Raw genomic sequence first — 20,330 nt, forward strand, 5'->3', positions numbered from 1 at the left:
ATGGTATCTGATTTGGGTGATAGACTTTATTTTGGTTACCGTGCCAGCTGCCAACATACTTAGAACCATAAAGATAATATACCTAGCGGACTTCCGCTAGGTATATTTACTTTATACTTAGAGCACAATATTCTTGACATTGCCAGAAGTAACATACAACTTTAGATGTTTTGATTATTCTCGTATATTGTTAACTGTTAACAATCCAACGAGAGAGATTACCCCGGGATTAATTTAAACCCAGATCCGCAGAAGTGGACCTCTACGTACCGCAATTCTCAACCTTACCACTTACATTACATTGGCAGTGTAAAAGTGAGCAGTGACTATAAATATCAAATACTAAGGACACGTACCTAAACCAGTTCTTACGGATCTTGCGTTGCCAATATCCATGTATCCTATGACAGGCCACGCCAAGGTTGACTAAAATCATTGATAACAACCTTAATTGTACAATTAAATTCGACCTTATTAACGCGAGTAATAAAATGGAAAATGCTTTGTGAGAATTATTGTGAGTTGTGAGTCTAGGGTTGCCACCCGTACTTTATATTGTACGTTATTTCAGGCAATTGTACTTTGTACTTTACGAAAATAATAAAGTACGCAAAAATACTTTATTTCAAACTAGATGACCCGATGAACCTCGTTTCACTCAAGTCTCAACCATAAACCCTCCCTGGGCTTATAGCAATTCTTAGAAATTACGATCGAAGGACTAACAAAGTACAGAAATCAATTTTATTTATACAGATAATTTTATAAATTGTACTTTATTTTTATACTGTGTACTGTTTTTTTCTCACCTAAAGTAGCCCATGTACTTTATTTGCAAAAAATAAAGGTGGCAACCCTAGTTGTGACGTACGCGACTAGGAACATGCAGCACATTCCTGGGATGCCTCGTTGATTGGTCAAGTGATATAGGGTCAATATGATTGTGCTGAGTAGTGAGCATGCCATGTAGTACTCACGCCTTCGTCACATGATACATAAAACGAGTTGAGGACGAGTTATTTCGGTGCAATGTTTAATGTTTACTAAATAAATGTAACGAAATGCATGTTTGTTACATTCAAATTCATACAATCTTGATAACTACAATGTAACAAGTTACAACCTACATGTAGTTTGAAAAGCAAAAAAGAAAAATTCAAAATTAAAAAAATATATTTGCAACCGAGTACATATATATCAACATACATTGACGAAATATACAACTTATGCCTTGTTCGGGCGTTTGCAAAACAATTACATAATTATTATTCAAGTAAGTATATTCTTATTTTTATGGTATTCTAAATTATTAAACTAAATTATCTTGTACATTAGTATTATCACAGCCGTATTATATTATCATAAAATATTAATAATAAGTAGGTTAATATATTTTATGAACTTAACTTATACTCAAATCAATACTAAAATATTCTTCTAATGAGTAGAAGCAGTGTTTTATTAGATATGTGTTGAGTTTTCTTTTAAACGAGGGTAATTTATTTTCTTTTTTTAGGAAATCTGGTAATTTATTGTAAATTTTGACGGTATAATAGGGACTTTCGTTAAGCATTTTTATTCTAGAGTAGGGTAGGTGTAATTTGTTTTTGTGTCTAGTATTGATGTTGTGAGTCTCTTTTATTTTTGTGAAATAGTCTTTATTTTTAAAAACAAATAAACAAATATCCTGGATGTATATGGAAGGGAGTGTTAGAAGGTTATATTTTATAAAATATGGTCTGCAGCTGTCTCGATTTTTTATTTGGGCTATTATTCGGATGCATTTTTTTTGTAATATAAATAGTTCGTTGCTATTGACAAATTAGTAAGTAAATTTTGATAGTTTTATTTTAGTTTTTTCTATGTGAGATTTCCAGTTTATGTGTGTATCAATGTTTATTCCGAGTAAATTAAATGTTTCTACTGTTTCTAGGTTTGTATTTTGGAAGGTGGTATTTATATTGAGAGGTGGTTTTTTGTATGATCTAAATTGAATAGTTTTAGTTTTGCTATAGTTTATTTCTAAGTTGTGGTCCTGAAGCCAATCATTAATTTTTTTATTTTTATAAAATAATATATTTTTTTTATAGAATAAATTATAAAAGTCAACGATAAGTATAATATATAATAATATTATGTACTATCAGAGAAGTTCATTCCTATGCAAATCGGGGACCTAAGTAGTTTGGTTGCGTTACGTCAAACCCAGCTGACTGATCACAATTAACATTGAAATTTGAATTGACATATTCGACCATATAACGTTGGTCTGTCAATTGCATAGGAATCAACTTCCTCGATGGTACTATCAGAGAAGTTTATTCATAGCCTATGAATAAACTTCTCTGATAGTACCATATCTGTAGCTATGAATCATAGCTACAGATGGCGGACGCGCGGCGTAATTTGGTCGCGTTATGTCAAATCCAGCCGATAAATCACAGCTCATTGAATTGACGTAGGGAGATCGCAGACGACAGATTTTTTGTGCGATCGAGTCTGCGGCGCCCATACAGTGGCGCCGCAGACTCAATCACAAAAAGTCTGTCGTCTGCGAGCTGCCATGCCGACTGTATGTGCGCCGCAGACTCGATCGCACGAAAAATCTGTCGTCTGCGATCCCCCTAATTGGACCAATTTCTTTGGTCGTACATAATATATTCATAGGCAGTATGTCCAACAACGAGGACACCTAGTACCGCAAATCACAAATGCCTAGTCTACAAGTTAGAAAGCTTCAAAGTATTTCATCTCAAAGGAACCGCAACGAGTGCCTACGTGATTTACCGTTATTATAAGTGAAGATGTGACAGCTTTGTCAATAGTACACAATAACTAATGAGCCACTTGGCTCTTGAGTTACTCATCTGGTTACACAACAGTGAGGATGGACCACTTATAGCACTTACCCTGTTCTTATCATTACACTATAAACAAGATAAGTGTGGTGTAGGTCAAGTACTCAAGAGAATGTCTTACTAATATCCCTGCATAAAATTAGTATAATATATCTATGCTATAATAGTAACATGTGTCTATTACCTATTTAAAATGTTATATGAAATTCAGTATTGTGCTACTGTAAGTCATGGGAAAGGACTGTATGATATTAATATTATTTATATACATAATATATATGATAGATGTATGATGTATCCCGGAAAAAATTTGATAACCGCACATTAGTATTCCGCGCTGCATAGAAACTTTGCAGGCAACCATTTTTTTTTACTTCAAGTCTTTTGTGATTAATCAATGTTTAAAACAAAGACCAAGAAAATTTTGTAACATGCAAATCAAAATTGGTATTACAATGTACACAGTACAACATTGGATTTTGAAATTTGTTTTAAATGTTAATAATTATTCTATTGGAATATTTGTCAGTATACTGAATTTAAAATCCATTAAACCAAACATACCAAAGGAAAAGAGCCTTGGGTCGCTCCACCGCACTTGTATTGGAGGTCACTAAGTACATTCTATTTTATTATCTATTGTTTTTTGATTGACCGTATCATGAATGATTGCACAAATAGTTTTTTGGTCAGGAAAACAAACCAGGGACTTCCTTTTACTAAAACTATTTATAGCAATATAGCAAAAAAACTAAAATGATAATCATTAAAGAAGTTTAACGAATATCATTTTGCTTTATAGTTTATACAGTTTGTACATGACCAAGGAAAATATATACAGCCTCTGGTTTTAACTACAGATATTCCATAAGATGAAATTTACAATGTAGTAGATATATTATATCATATAATATGTAACCTAATGACAATTTATAAAGATTACAAGTAGTAGTTTGTCTTTTTCATTGTTATAAGTTGTACCAGTTGTACTGTATTCCATATGATTTTGTACCCTCAGCTTTGTAGTAGGCAAAATTCTGTCTAATTTACCATTACTATTTACTGTATTTCATACCAAAGATCAAAATCCCTATTTACCTGACGAAGTTACTATAGCAATATCGTCTAGCATACTCATCTTTCGCCTTAATAATACGAGGGCTGCTATTTATGTATCCGGAACTGGCCACTTACAAGAACAATATTTAAAAAGTAATTACAACATTTGAAAATAGAACTCTTTGGTTGAAGAATACATTTTGTTTCATGTGACTGTCAATTATTTTTCCATTGTGGCGTCATTTTGAAAATTGCGTGTCTTCATTTGCCATGGATTTAACGCGTTAACATTTTCGTGCAATGATTTACTACGATTTTCGGCGTGGGCTAAATCAACAACAGTGCTTTATTCAACTCACCGCAACTTTTGGAGATGAAGCACCATCAAAAACCACTGTTTATCACTGGTACAGTGAGTTTAATCGTGGGCGGTCTATGCTCACGGATGAAAATAAAGAAGGTCGCCCAAAAACAGCTGTTGTCCCACAAAATATAGATGCTGTGCGGGAACTAATAATGCGTGATCGTCATGTTACATATCGCGAGATAGAGGCGTCCTTAGGCATAAGTATGACGAGCATACATAAGATATTACACGAACATTTGGCTGTAAAAAAAATATGTTCGCGTTGGATTCCGCACAACTTGACAATCGATCAAAAACGGGCTCGTGTCGATTGGTGCAAAAAAATGATAAAAAAATACAACCGTGGTACGTCAAAAGCCGTTTATAATATCTACACAGGTGATGAATCTTGGATCTATGCATATGACCCCGAAACTAAACAACAGTCAACGGTGTGGGTGTTCCAAGATGAGCCGAAACCAACAAAAGTTACTCGTGCAAAAAGTACTTTGAAGCAAATGGTCGCCTGTTTTTTTGGAATTAATGGACATGTGGCTACAGTGCCATTAGAGAATCGTAAAACGGTTAATTCTGAATGGTATACGACCATTTGTTTACCAGAAGTCTTTGAAGAAATAAGAAAGAACAACGCAGAATCATATTACATCACGACAATGCTAGCTGTCACACCTCAGCTGAAACAACTCAGTTTTTGGAGGGTCAAAAGATCGAATTGACTGGTCATCCGCCGTACAGCCCTGATTTGGCACCTAACGATTTCTTTTTATTTCCATACGCGAAGAACAAATTACGTGGTCAACGTTTTTCGAGCCGCGAAGAGGCTGTTGATGCGTTCAAAATGCACGTTTTGGAGATACCTCAATCAGAATGGAAAAAGTGCTATGAAAATTGGTTCCAGCGTATGCAAAAGTGTGTCGATCATCGCGGCGAATATTTTGAAAAGCAATAAAACCATATTAAATGATATACCTATGTTTGTTTCTTTTTTTAATTCCGGATACATAAATAGCAGCCCTCGTATTACAGTATCATTTAAATCAGTTGTACTGTCTGTAGCTCTACCATGAGTTTAAAGCTATAGTTTTTGTCGATACTTGATACCGACTACGTACATTTTTAGTATGGCGATTTTAGTTTCGCAAGTGACCGCTAGAGGCGCTGTAAAATTTGCCATACTAAAAATTTACGGTAGTCGGTATCGAGTATCGATAAAAACTATAGCTTTAAGCTCATGGTAGAGCTACTGTCCAGTGTCCACACTATTCGAGATACTGGAAGCAGGAAATCAGTGGCTCCGCTGCGGTGCGGCGCCGCTTTCCGTACCTATACACTTTTACTTTCGCCCTGTCCATTCACCTGAGCGCCCGCCCAGATTCCAGCGCTACTCGAATCCTCCACTATGCCTTTGTAATGACCCTGATGTTTACACGAATGTACATGCACATCGTGAAATATACGAATTTTTGATTTTCGAACTAGCTGCATATTTACGGATACGTGCGTTAAAAGTTTGATCCTGCTCAGAAGGTAATAAGGCCGAGTTTTATAAGGTCGTAAGCAGGCAGTGCGCGTATCTGTACTCTGTAGGCCTACTACGAAACTGTTTTGAGACTCAAACAATCGGACGAGAATGCCGCGTCCTGCTCTAACAACGTCATTTCACGTTTCTTAGAGTAGGAGGTGGCATTCTCGTCCGATTGTTTGAGTCTCAAAACAGTTTCATGGTACTAGCCCTGGTGTTGGTGAGCGTATGTGAAGTTCGCATATAACAAGAATGACGCGCGAAGTACAAAACGCATATTTTGTTTCTAAGATATTCAGTACTCACAAACACTTCATTCATATTTCTGTCTCTCTCTGATACATTAAAAAGAGAATTTAAAGAGAAATTAAACGAACAGAAAATGTGAGAGTGTAAGACGTGTGGAATAATTATATAACTTTTGTTTCTTTAACACCTTAAGAGGATACAACAGGGGCTAGAGAAATGAAAAAAAAGTACGTGTAATATCTATAGCTGTCTCCCTTACCTCAAGCCTATACCGCAGAACGCGATAGAGACAACTGCAGAAAATCCAGAAAATCAACGATTCGTTGTCCCCTGATTCCTTCTCCAAAAGTTAACCGATTTAAGTACTTTTTTCATTAAAGATTAAAAAAAGGCTTAAGCTGTGTTCCTATGTTTTGCTTTTTTTGTATAATCTAGCCAAATCTGTTTTCTGGACGTTTGAACACAGTGGAAAATCTGGCCATTTTTTTGGGTTTTTGAACGTTCATATCTTATTTAATAATTAAATTATGAAAAAAAAGAAAACATAGGGACATTGTATTAGTGGCCGTAGATATTCAGGAAAAAAATTATAACTCTACTAGCATTATCCAGGGAGGAAACAGGGGACAACGTTTGTATGGAAAAAAGGGCGGTGTGGAATCCTCTTAACTGCGAGACTGATTTTACATACCATGCGATACCAGGTATTTTCGATCTGGTAGTAAGTTTTCATCGTATGCGAACGAGGTTTTAATGGCCTGGTGCTGTTCATAGAAATATGAACCCAGGATCAAAAAGGCTAGGATTAAATGAATGAAATTTTGCGTGTATAAAGTTCATTAGTGGACCTATTTGAAACTTCCTTCGCCCGGGAATTGGACAGAAATATGATGCCTTTAAAAAAAAAGAAGTACCAGGTTTACCAGACCTGTTCAAGCACTACAAAGATATAATAATAGGGATGGGACTGTCCGTTGTGCAATAAACTAGTATTGCGCGAGGACCGTATGTTTTTTCAAGGCGAAAAGTATCCTATATCTTTTCCCGGGAGTTAGAGTATTTCTATATCAAAATTTCAGCAAAATCAGCTTAGCATTTTGGGCGTGAAGGTGTAACAGACAGACACACTTTCGCATATTTTATAATATTAGTATGGATAATGCTAAGAAAAAACTGATTCAATGCTGTGCTGATGCTTAATTTTCTCGAGCTTAATTTTTCTCATCGATTTCTTTGGCTTAATAACAGGTTTAACGGGAAATATATCAAAGATATTGTCACTACTCGAAACAATATTATTTGACGCCATTTCACAACGCTTTAATATTTACCACGCGAATAAAACGTAAATATCACAACTGAAAACACTTGCGCACAATCGACAACAAACAAGGCATTCGACAGCACTAGCTGCACACGCCCCTCGCCCGCTCAGTGCGGCTACCAGGCCTGCAAATCAAGGCCTGGTATTCGCAATGAGCTTATTCAATTCTAATTCAGTGCGAACTATGTTTAAAAAACCTGGTACATTTTTTAATCGTTAAACGTCATAAGCTTTAAAAATGGGTGTTAGATATAAAACTATCTCTCTCTTACACATAGTAAGTACTTCTCGAGTTACAGCGCCCGCATCGAGCGAAAAGACATGATTTTAGAGCGCGCACAGAGAGAAAGCAATCAACCAGGCATATAATGCCTTGCTTCGCAGCAAACGTGTTAAGCAGAAATATTAAACCTTGTTTTTTTTGAAATGTTATTAAAAAAAATAATGCATGTTGCATTGGCGTCATAGCAATAAAATAAAGAATATGATACACTGTAACTGAGATCTTTAAGAGAAATCTTTATGATTTCGCACAGCTTCACCTGCGTAAAAACAGTATTTTTTACGCAGGTGAAGTATACGCATTAACAGTAAATTTGTTGTTTGTTTAAGTAGGAGTTTTTTGAAGATATGATAAACTAATATGCTTATTTCAGTTATTACATTTTGGTTTTTTCTAGTTATTTAGTAACTTATCCTATACTTAGTGCAGTCTAGCATAAGGAAAATCAAACAAAATTTATGTGAAGAAGATCAACAGTCAACAATATACATCCATAACTAAAAGCTAAGCTAATCTATTTTAAATGTTTGTATTTATCTATGCTTATGGTCATTAGTAACACTGGCTGTTATCAAAGAAATTGACCTTTGTTCTGGATAGAAAATAACATTTGAGGGAAATGATATCTTCATTTTAGTAATTAATTGGTTCTGTGGTTTACACATAAAAAGGCGAAAATATTAGTAAAGACTCTGCAGTCTTTATGAGTGACACAAAAACAAACATACCTTAATATTCTTCATAAGCTGCTGAACATTGGACATTATGATAGTAAAGACACAGCTATTTGTAACCATATAATCTAACAAAAGACAACCTAAGTAATATGACTTGAAATTCTTACAGATCGTAACAGGCTGTGTTGCTGTTGTTTGTTTATGCACATTAATTAAAACATATGATTAAACATTTAATAAAATCTGAAACACTATACAACTTGTTACTTGATGTGTATCTATCTTATCACTTATCAGTGATAAGAATTTAATAAAAAATAACAGCAATAAAACATTGAGTGCTCGTTGGACTCACCTAAAGTCCAAACTGAGGTTCCTCTGGTGAGCTGGTAACTTGCTCTTTGGTTCGTTCCGGCCACCGTGAACGGGGACATCTTCCAACATGCTCACACACTGAATTTTACACAAAAATCAAAACCCATAACAAAAGTACGTGCATCAAAGAGTAAATAACAACATGGCGCCTCAACTAATCATCAATAATCCTTTGGTCCAAATTCAACGGAAACTCGACTGTCTCTAGCTCTGATAGCGAGAAGAATGAAAAATTCGATTATAATAATCTAATTATGTAAATCAGCGCACAGGGAATTTTGCTTTAACGAAAAATCTTTACGTTTGAAACACTTCTGAAGCACCGATTTCTTCTCACTTTCTATTTCACTCCTTTCGCGATAATAATTATATTTAATTTAATACAAATTTAAGAACACCATAGATCAATATTAGAAAAGAATATCAACAAAACTACGACGTAATAAAATAAATTTAATAAATAAAATATTGGAATCAATGACTCTTTCTCTGATGGCGACATTAATTTTTTTTCGTTTTGTAATTTGTCACTTGTCAGTTTCAGAAATAATATATGTCAAGTGTCAACTGTCATAATAGTCAGATTTTTTTTCTTATAATGGCACTTCGGCTATTTAACCATGGCCAGTGTCGATTATAATATTATGGCGCTAACAATATTCTACAATACAATATTATGGAAGATGCGATATTTTTATTTTTCTGTTTATTTTATAGAACTCCATGTAGAATAAACCACAAAAGTTTTACATTCTTTTGCCCACGTTTGTAGCAAATATTGATGGTATTACCTGGTATTACCGATAGTTGTCTACTATCAAACGTGATTTTTTTGGCCTTTTTTGCTCTATATCAATATTATGGCAACAGGTAGGTACTTGAATTTTTTTCAAAGTCTTTAGTTATATGTGTGCTTAATTATTTAATAATAATATTAAAATAAATTAAAAAACTAAGGGGGCTACAAAAAATACCATTTTTGGCCTAATTTTGCTCTATATTGGTACGGAACCCTTCGTGCGCGATTCCGACTCGCACTTGGCCGATTATTCTATATTGTCAGGTCTAAAGTCTAGTCGTCTAAAAGGGCCCATTCACGGCAGTCTTGCAGTGAATGGGCCCTTTAAGTAAATATCAATACATTCAAGAAGTCTAGTCGGTCGATTCAGTAAAGTGGTAGACGCTTTACTGAAACTTTCGATGTAGTTTCGGAGGGAACACAAAATAGCACGCTTCTGGATATTGCATCACTTTTCTACACTTGTGCGCGATACACATTAAAAACCCAATCTATAACACAGTTTTAGGAAATTAATACAAAAATATAGTCCGTCAAAAAAGAGACGACATAGAGTCGCCACTTGTTACCGGTGTGGCCTCTTATTCTTATGGGCTGTGGCCACACTGTATCCAGTCAGTACCCAGTGGTCACTATAAAAGATTTAGATATGTACTTTATAATTATATTATTAAATACAGTTTAAAAAAACCGGCCAAGTTCGAGTTGGACTCGCCCATGAAGGGTTCCGCAGCAACAATAAGGTTTATTTTTTTATGAAATTAAAAGGTTTTTGATTTATTTTTATGTTTCAGTTGATTTAATGAAAGTTAATTTAAAGTTTACCATTTATGACGTATAAAAAAAACTACCAGCTAGATCTCGTTCAAACCAATTTTCGTTAGTAGTTTTTATAGAAATGTATATCATAAATTTTTTTTTAGATTTATCATGATTACTTTAGAAGTTAGAGGGGGGGGGGGGGGGGGGGGGAACACATTTTACCACTTTGGAAGAGTCTTTCTCGCAAACTATTCAGGTTAGAAAAAAATTATAGTAGAAACTTCGATATAATTTTTGAAGACCTATCCATAGATATCCCACACGCATAGGTTAGATGAAAAAAATTTTTTTTTGTTTGTTTAAGGTTTACCATTTATGACGTATAAAAAAACTACTTGCTAGATTTCGTTCAAACCAATTTTCGTTGGTAGTTTTAATAGTAATGTACATCATATATTTTTTCTAGACTTATCATGCGCCTACTTTAGAAATTAGAGGGGGGGGGACACAAATTTTACCACTTTGGAAGAGTCTGTCTCGCAAACTATTCAGGTTAGGAAAAAATGATATTAGAAACCCCAATATGATTTTTAAGACCTATCCATAGATATCCCACACGCATAGCTTAGATGAAAAACATTTTTTTTTGTTTCAGTAGTACATATGGGGACCCCTAAAATTTTTAATAATTTTTCCATTTTTGTATCAAAATCTTAATGCGGTTCACAGACTACATCTACTTACCAAGTTTCAATAGTATAGCTCTTAAAGTTTCGGAGAAAAGTGGCTGTGACATACGGACGGACAGACAGACAGACAGACAGTCATGACGAATCTATAAGGGTTCCATTTTTTGCCATTTGGCTACGGAACCCTAAAAACACGTTGTAAATATTATGATTTATGTATAATATTATGTAGTTAAGATTTTAAGAAAATTTAAAATAATTATGATGAAGTTATAGTGTGTTTTATTTACGATACTACAAGAAAAAATCTATTTTATGTAATTTTTTTTAATCTATGTATATGTCACGCTATAATTATTATTAACGCAGGTGTGAGGTACGGCCCGGGCATAAGTGATAATACAGTAATACTTAAGGGGGATATTAGATTATCATTTATAAAGGATCCTAGATCATTGAGTCATTGGATAATGTAATATAGATAAATGATTCATTTCCTCCTTGATCATAGATTTTTGACATTTGCTGAGAGATTGGATCCAATACGCTCATAGAAATAGGTGTTGCCAGTTATTTAATATAAAAAGAGTTTTTAATTTCTTGTTTCTTATATTATGTTTCAAATAATGTAATGTAATTATTTTTCTAATTATATATTTGGATAATCTTGCTGAAATAACAAAAAACAAGCTATATTAAAAATGACGATGTCTTTTGACAAAATCGAATTCTCTGAGATCTAGTAACCCTGACGTCAATATCTGTCACCGTTAGCGCTCTCCATTGGCTATTGAAACCACATAATATTATGACGTAAAATAGGATCAATGAAATATGATAATGTAATATGCAGATATTATGATCAAATGATCATATACATAATACAATTAAACCTTCCTGCCATCAATGATCATATAAATGATAATGTAATACCCCCCTTAGGGTGTGTATGTGTTCCTTGTAGAGAGTTCACTGTGAAAGTGGCAGCGCTGAAAGACCAAATTTTCTTTCACTCTTGTATGGGGAAACTCGTGACGCTGGCGCACTTGCCCATACAAAAGTGAAAAAAATGTTTGGTCTTTCAACGCTGCTATTTCCACAGTGAACTCTCTAGTCTCTACAAGGAACACATACACACCCTAAAGTATTATTACTTAATTTTGTTACACCCTGTATATTATATAGTGTACCTATAAAAAAAGCAGCATATTGCGTAGAGTGTACAGTTCGACAAGGCTTTAATTGAATGTGTCAATGTCAGTCAGTGTGCGCTGCTGCCTGCTGGTTCCTTTTTTTTTTTTTTTTATTGGCGACTAGCATAAAACTATTGCCAGTGTCGACTGTCGAGTGTTAAGTGACCCTATAAAATATTTAAGTATTTTATCTGAATTTATATTAAGTAATAATTTAAGTTTATAAAATATGTAATTACTGATGTTTTGTATTTTATTATATTTAAAAGTAAGTATATTTTATTTGTACCAAAATTTTCCTGATCCTATCCAAAATTCCGTCCTTGCTTATTGCTATCCCTACCTTTACCGCGTCATAAGTTTCCCAACCTTTAATAAACACAGTAGGGAGAGGAACATGAAGGGAGTGTAGAGAGGATAAAAACGATGTATGACCAAGCAAAGGACACGAGAAAAATATGTGATCTAAAGTTCCCGTGTCCTCCCCACAATCACACATATCATTATTGAATACGCCAATTCTATTTAGATGACTAGGAATACACGCATGTCTTAATCGCATTCTGATTATAGATAAAAATATTACTCGTTATAACTATGGATTCTATTAAACCAAGACTTTTTTGGTACTAGAGGCTGCAGTATGTACATCCGGTTACCCGTTGTCCAGTAAATTCCAAATATTTATTCCATTCTCTGTATAAATCAATTGCCGGTAAACTCAAAAGGTCACTGGGATGTTAGTTCCTTTTCTCGCCACGTTCATAAACAGCCTTGTCGAACTCTAGACGAAATGTATAAAGACAAACGTCTTATGCCGCGGCCGCACATGCGTAGTGCTTCGTGCTTGAGACGATACCAGGACTGCTGGTCTTCTTGTAAGTACCTATTCTTGTAAGTATTTGTTGCTTCTGGCCCCCAAAACGCCCCTAGCTAGGCTTTCAAGGTTGCCACTTGCGGCACATGACCTGCAAATGCTGAACCATGAGAAATATTTTTAATCACGTCATTACAGATTTTACAAGTTTATTTTATTTTCGTTTTATTTAAATGAAATGATGAAAGATGACAATATTATGTACTCTAGGTATATTTCTAAAGCATTAATGAAAGTTAATCTTTAAATAAAAGCTTTAATCATTACTTCTGCCTTAACCACAGACATAGATCAAGATAGATACTGCATGTCGCTCCATTTGTATGAAAACGAGTGTGTGGTGTCTGGTGTGCCACTTTCTTCCTACCTACTGTGACATACCGATGATAAGAAACATGTCCATTATCTAGGCTATCGTTTCCATTTGAATTTCTACACCTGAATACGGCACTTTTAGGCATTTAGGCATTTTTAAAATTCTGATTGACGACCGATACCGATTAGCAGACTAATACCAAGTTTCATCAAGCAATGTTAAATAAATAATAGCTTGTTAAATCAGTTAATGGCCTGTTAGAGCTATCGAGCGTTCCACCACGCCCTAATGTCATGTTAAATCACCTAACACGGCGTTAAATTTAAGTAATGCCTTGTTAGGATTTAACAAACAGAGGTTGGTGAAATTGGGTCTAAAGAACAGACTTTCGAAAGACGAGTATTGCTCGTCGTTTGGGAACGCGATATGGCAGTTGGCACGCGAAGTATATACACATGCGGTATCTATCTTGATCTATGTCTGTGGCCTTAACCTAAACAAAATATAAAAAATCCTAAATAAATTATATAAAAAGCTTATGTTTTTAATGTTAATAAATATAAATATAATTATCTTAATCTCAAATTAAAAGTTTAAGAATTAAACAGTATAAATTAAGTTCATCAATTAAGATGGATACTAGTTGTTAATTTTCGTAAGACTTTTTGCAATGAAGCAAAATATAAGTACAAATACTTTGTAAGAACTATGCTATTATGATTTTGCTGCTTCAGGTTGTTTTTGGGGTTGTCGCTTATGGACATTCGGCTTTCTTAATCTATGATAGTTAGGCATCACTTTGCCAAGAAAATCAAGCTGCAAGAGTTGTGAAGGCTGTTTTTCCAGGGCCTCTCTGTTGTGATGTTCGGAGCCCCAAATGACGGTGTTATCTGGTAAAGTCTGTGGTGCTGTGAGTTGACACGCTGCACCTGAAATTGTTTTCAAATATTTTTTAAATATTATAACATACTATAACTGCAGTACTGTTAATAATGGAGTATCTACAGTTTTCAAATTTGAAAATGTATACCCAGCTCGTTCATAAGCCTTGACTAGCCCTTTAGGTGCCTATATGAATTATGAATACAGTAATACTCTGCTTTACGCGACCCCGTGAAATTTAAATTTCGGGCTCATATACCTCGCATTATTCGAAAAAGTGCATATAAACAGCCATCTATAGACAATGATGATAACTTTGTCTTGACCGTGTGACAAATAATTGAATACAGTGTTGGGTATTATGGTCGTATTTTACAAGAACGTAAAAAACGCTACCCAAAATACAGCAATGCATTACATATTTTTCCTTCAAAATCATTAATACTTCGATCGCAGATTCTAGGAAATGCTATTGTATTCTAATTATTTCTATTGTTGTCGCGATCACCGGTGCTCTTATGGGGCTTGAAGGAAAACGTTAAAAAGAGCTCTGAAATGGGTGGTACGAGGTACTGTTGTGTCGCGGGGTGCAAAAATTCCCAATCTCAGAATCGTGAATGCCTTTAGAATTAAAAAGGTTAATTCAAATGATTCATACTTTTTTATTAAATGTTGACTAGTTTAATCATAAACCCCGATATACGCAAATTTCAGTTAACACGATTTTTTCCGGAACGTATCCCTCGCGTACAGCGGGGTATTACTGTACATGTATAGGCTGCCAAACCATTACCTTTCCTTTCAGATTTGATGCAGTCTGGACATGAAGTAAAATAAAGTTGAGCAATCAAAATAATTCAAGTGTAATAATTATGGTATTACCTATAACACATCCACTGCCAATCTTGACATCAACTCCCACATAAGATCGGCACTCAAACACATTACTTTCCCCTATGTGACCACAGGGCGACTCCAACTTGCAGCCAACTTCGAAAACATTGTACGCCCCAATAAATAAAGGCTTTGGAGGATTCTCCTGATTTTCACTTTTTCTGTAAAAAAACAAATTTGTATTTCGTTGTTGCACCTGCCAAATCCAATATGTGTTTTTAGTAAAATTTTCAGTGGTTTTCATTGGTAAACAATAAAGTATTTAATTTAATGTTGGATCCAGGACTTATCAATAAATTAAAAATGCAGTATGGTGGCAAATCTTACTATGTATGAACTAAGACCTTTAATTTATTGATAAATCGATCAATAAAACAGTTAAGTGTCTAACCCTGAAAATTTTACTAATAAAAACACAAAGGATTTGGCAGGCGCAACGACGATTTCTATTGCTTTGTAGGTACAATGCAATTGAAACAATACATGTTAAAGTAGTATATTAAAATTACTTGTGTATAATAGTAGAATATTCTTCTATAATGCAGTATTCTGCGATGATAATGGGACCTCCTTCTGCAATGATAGTGACTCTTGGATGGATGACTGTTCCACCACCAATAGTGATGTCACCTTCCAGGGTGCAGTCTTCACAAACCGTCGCTCCAGGCAAAATCTTTACGCTAAAATTGTAAAATACATTAATGTAGTTCCTATATTCTCGTATCGTAATTAAATTAGGTATGTTTTGTTTAGTACGAAACAACCAAAAGTTATCGACTTACTTGTGTGACATGTTTAAATTTAGTTTTTAATCCAAATGTTTAAATATTATTGTGGGGGAATTAAATAATATTCGTCAAAAACTATTAATTTAATAAAATATTATATTTCTATGATCAAAATACATTTTTACTGCTTTTCAGTTTTCTAACGTTGACAAAACCTAAGTGTTCCAAAACTTTAACAACGTAGTAACAAGTACCATTTCACAAAATTAATTGGCTAACGAGACGTCAAATCGCACAAAATAAAAGAATACAAAGATCGCATTGGCACTTGGCAGGCGGCAGCATGCTGTTTGAGTTTCGGAACACACCGTAATATTCATGACAGTGACACATGATTAATGATGATGATGTCTTCTTCTTCTCCGCTGATCTGAACCGATGATGATGCTTAAAGGGCCCATTCACGGCAAAACTGCTGTGCAGTCCTGTCATGAATGGGCCTCTTTAGTTAAGCTAAAAAATCATCCAAATTCCAATAGTAGGGGAAGGTTGCGCTCATTTTAAAAAGTCATTTCATACCGAGCGAAAATCTTAACAATAATACTATTCTATTAATACATAAGAGTTTTGATTGTCAGCAGTATGGGTGGAATAAAAATTGAAAGTATCTCAAAGTTGTTGTTGGGAATCGTATTGAATTGACATTAAAAAGATATCAATTCGCACCCAATAAAGGTTCATATGTAGATTATACACGTTTAGGTTCGGTAGGTGCTATTTTAGTTTTAGTATATAACAACAGATGGCACTTTTAAAGTAAAATGTATATAATTCTTCTCAAATATTGACTATCGAATTAATTACTTAAAATTGCTATGTGAGACAATTTTATGGTTAATTCAAACGAAAATCGCCGTCAGCTGAATATTTGCAGGTGGAAATGTCGTCTACGCGACGCCCTAGGATACATTGAGCGCGAAGTAGGGCTATATTGGTTATAGCTTATATCGCTAGCTGACAGGCTTTCCACCCGCATATTAACGACTGACGGTGGTCTTTATTATTAAAAAGGTATCAACATTCACCTGTATAAATTTTGTACGGTATGAAATGACTTTATATTTAAATTTTTTTAACATAGTTCAGTAACGCGACTGACGTTGAATACCCCGTCTGCGATACAGCTGACGGTGCATTTTTGGTTAAGCATGACCTCAATAATCATCCATAAAATTTTCATTCGGTATAAAATCACTTTTCGCAATTATTTTTTTTACAACTTTGAAATACTCTCAGATAACATCCCACCACGGGTGCGGCGACTGACGCTGATTATATTGATTGATAAATATTAAGCTACCTACCGCTGGACAAAAATTTGGTCGGTATGAAATGACTTAGCAAACGATAGCACTACCTCCCCTACTACAAGCTGCGATCCTTCATTCCTGATTCCTCATCATTTTCAATTTTGCAGTTTGCACTTTTGACTTTGCACAGGTTTGCTTTGCAGTTTGCACATTCTAAAGTCGTAAGTTGTGCTTCTGATAGGTGAACTTGAATCTATTTTGTATACTGTCTGAATTTTTCTACTGTCTGAAAGATTTTTACGGAAAATCTTTGTTTCAACCATGTTTCAACTTTCAAGTTTCAACTTTCATGATGGGAGTTTCGCCGGGAATACGAAAGAGTGACGTTGTGTTTTTGTATTATTTTCCTAAAATTGTCTTATAAATTCGGTCTTTACTTTTTAATGTGTAATTTTGGTAGAATATTAACCATTAAATGTTCGTTGTCGTGCACAAATGTGGGCAAGTGATACAAGTTCAAGAAACGTGCCATTTTGTGTTCCCTCCAAAACTCCATCGAAAGTTTCAGTAAAGCGTCTACCAATTTACTAAATCGACCGACTTGACTGATGACTCCTTGACTGTCACGACTGTATGTATTGACTTTTTACTTCAACTTTGACTAGACTTTTGACCTGACGACTACGAATAATAAAAACTAAGGAAGAGTAACTCCGTCAAAAAAAGTGCACCAAAAAAGGCTACAAAATGTGACCCGAATACATCGGTACACATTTTTAGTAACATAGAATATCATTGTACTACAAACTCATTTTACAATTTGTTTACATAGGTTTGTTTACTTACTTTTTACGTAGCTTTTTACAATATTTTTGTTGTTAAAATGCCTAAATGCCCTGTGAAATGGTGTAGAAGTCATACAGATACGACTTTTAATACAGGAATAACCTATCATCTGTAAGTAAATTGTTTAAAATTATTATGCTTAAATTTCTTGTATTTTTGTCGACCCAAAAAGATGGTTTATTTAAGTTGGATGCTAGGGTACGAGTATTTGCATAAAATTAAGCTGGTCTCTTTGTGTTTGTCTTATTAAATTTACATGTTATTCTAAGAGTGCAATAATCAAAAAATAATATTATTACAAAATTTTTACAAAGTCGCCATGGACAGTGTTATGCAAGATGTAACAATCTATACTAATATTATAATTCTGCAGAGTTTGTTTGTTTGAACGCGCTAATCTCAAGAAGTACTGGTCCGATTTAAAAAATTATTTTACTGTTGGATAGCCCATTGATTGAGAAAGGCTATAGGCTACATTTTATCACGCTAAGACTAATAGGAGCGAAGAAATAGAGGAAAATGTGGAAAAAATGGGGGAAATTGGGGAAATTGTATGAAAGGGCTTATTTGAACGCGCTAATCTCAGGAAATACTGGTCCGATTTGAAAAATTCTTTCAGTGTTAGATAGCCCATTGATTGAGGAAGGCTATAAATTATAATTTATTTCGCTAGGACTAATAGGAGCTAAGAAATAGAGGACAATGTGGAAAAAACGTGGGAAATTATATGAAAGGGCTTATTTGAACGCGCTAATCTCAGAACCTATTGTTCCGATTTGAAAAATTCTTTCAGTGTTAGATAGCCCATTTATTGAGGAAGGCTATAGGCTATATTTTATCACGCTAAGACTAATAAAAGCAAAGAAATAGAGGAAAATGTGGAAAAAACGGAGGAAAATTAGTTGAAATTGCTTATTATCTTAAGAACTACTGGAGAAATTTTTATGTTATTTGGCAAACATGAAGAATAGACCACGTGAAGGAACAAAAGCTATTTTTTGCGGAAAAATTTGCGTGAAATTCCTAAATTACGCAAGCAAAGCCGCGCGGAACATCTATATATAATAAAATCGTAGGAAAGTCAATTCTGTACATGTATGAATATTTTTGTACAATAAATAATACTTGGGATGTGATACAGTACTATGCTAACGCGGACGAAGTCGCGGGCAACAGCTAGTTTAATCATAAACGAAATTTTAGGGTCTGGCTGACATTATACTAAATGCGTTATAAGATGATATTATGGGTATTCTCATATTTCTTGCTACGGATTTTTTTACAACAAAACAAAAAAAACATAATGTAATATATTTTTTTTATGAAATAAGGGGCAAACGAGCTAACGGGTCACCTGATGGAAAGCAACTTCCGTCGCCCATGGACACTCGCAGCATCAGAAGAATTGCAGATGCGTTGGCGGCCTTTTAAGAGGGAATAGGGTAATAGGGGAGGGTAAGGATGGGAAGAGAAGGGAATGGGGAGGGTAGGGAAGGAATTAGGGTAGGGGATTGGTCCTCCTGTAAACTCACTCACTCGGCGAAACTCAGCGCAAGCGCTGTTTCACGCCGGTTTTCTGTGAGAACGTGGTATTTCTCCGGTCGAGCCGGCCCATTCGTGCCGAAGCATGGCTCTCCCACGTATCAAAATCTTAAATCGAAAAATTACGTTCGATCGACAAAAACAAATAAGTATTTCCTTTAATATTGTAAATGAACAAAAATAAAAAACTGCTAACTGTTATTAAAATATTATATTAATTGTGAGTTGTAAACTGTACAAAATTTACGTAAGTTTTTAATTTCAATTCTGTAATAATTTAGCACATAGATTTTTGTAATCTGAAAACGTCTTCTCTAGGTGCTTGGACAGTTTTAGATTCGCCTGAGTCGTACAAGGTTTGTTCATGATTATTACATGTAAGTAAGTATATTATATTTATTATCTATGTCTTAAGGATCAGAGGAAAATGTTTGATTTTAAAATAATAATTATGTGCTCGTTTCTTCGTGATAGTGGATGTGCTTGGTGTATACTGCATACTACTATCCGCTTTTGACAATAATTATTTGTTATTTGTTTCATAACTATGACAATGACAATAACCGCGCAAGCTATCGTCCGGCGCCAATCCGGCGCGCAATATTATGATACGTTACCTGGGATACGACCTTAGCGAAAATCTGATCTGTCATATTTTAGTGTTCAAAAAGGAGCCAAATTTAAAACGGTTGAAGTATGGGAGTTATGTTTCCTTAGTTTTTATTATTCGTAGCCTGACGATATAATTTAAAGAAACGATGCTCATACTGTTTTCACT

The 20,330-nt window shown here is 34.6% G+C and overlaps 2 protein-coding genes across 2 annotated transcripts in view; both read right to left on the reverse strand.

The window, feature by feature from the left end:
* The window catches only part of LOC121727440 (phosphatidylinositol 4-kinase beta), an 83,102-nt gene extending 73,912 nt beyond the window's left edge, over positions 1–9,190 (reverse strand). The window contains exon 1 of the mRNA XM_042115294.1: positions 8,695–9,190. Within this exon, the coding sequence (XP_041971228.1) occupies positions 8,695–8,783 (89 nt within the window). The 5' untranslated portion in view covers positions 8,784–9,190. The remainder of the gene's footprint in view (positions 1–8,694) is intronic.
* Positions 9,191–13,882: 4,692 nt separating this feature from the next.
* On the reverse strand, positions 13,883–15,963 carry LOC121726905 (dynactin subunit 6). Its single transcript, XM_042114549.1, has 4 exons — positions 15,909–15,963; positions 15,636–15,806; positions 15,115–15,287; positions 13,883–14,279 (listed from the first exon to the last, which is right to left on the reverse strand). Exons 1-4 carry the CDS (start codon positions 15,917–15,919, stop codon positions 14,065–14,067), a joined length of 570 nt encoding a protein of 189 aa, XP_041970483.1. The 5' UTR covers positions 15,920–15,963; the 3' UTR covers positions 13,883–14,064.
* Positions 15,964–20,330: the final 4,367 nt, after the last annotated feature.

The sequence above is a fragment of the Aricia agestis genome, chromosome 5 (genome assembly GCF_905147365.1).
Source record: "Aricia agestis chromosome 5, ilAriAges1.1, whole genome shotgun sequence".
NCBI lineage: Eukaryota > Metazoa > Arthropoda > Insecta > Lepidoptera > Lycaenidae > Aricia > Aricia agestis.

Bases quoted from the DNA above. Each gene is read 5' to 3' on its own strand.
- LOC121726905 (XM_042114549.1), bottom strand. The intron at 15,288-15,635 runs GTAATTTTAATA...GTTTTTTTACAG, and splicing joins TATTCTACTATTATACACAA to AAAAAGTGAAAATCAGGAGA. The intron at 14,280-15,114 runs GTAATACCATAA...AAACAATTTCAG, and splicing joins TGGCAGTGGATGTGTTATAG to GTGCAGCGTGTCAACTCACA.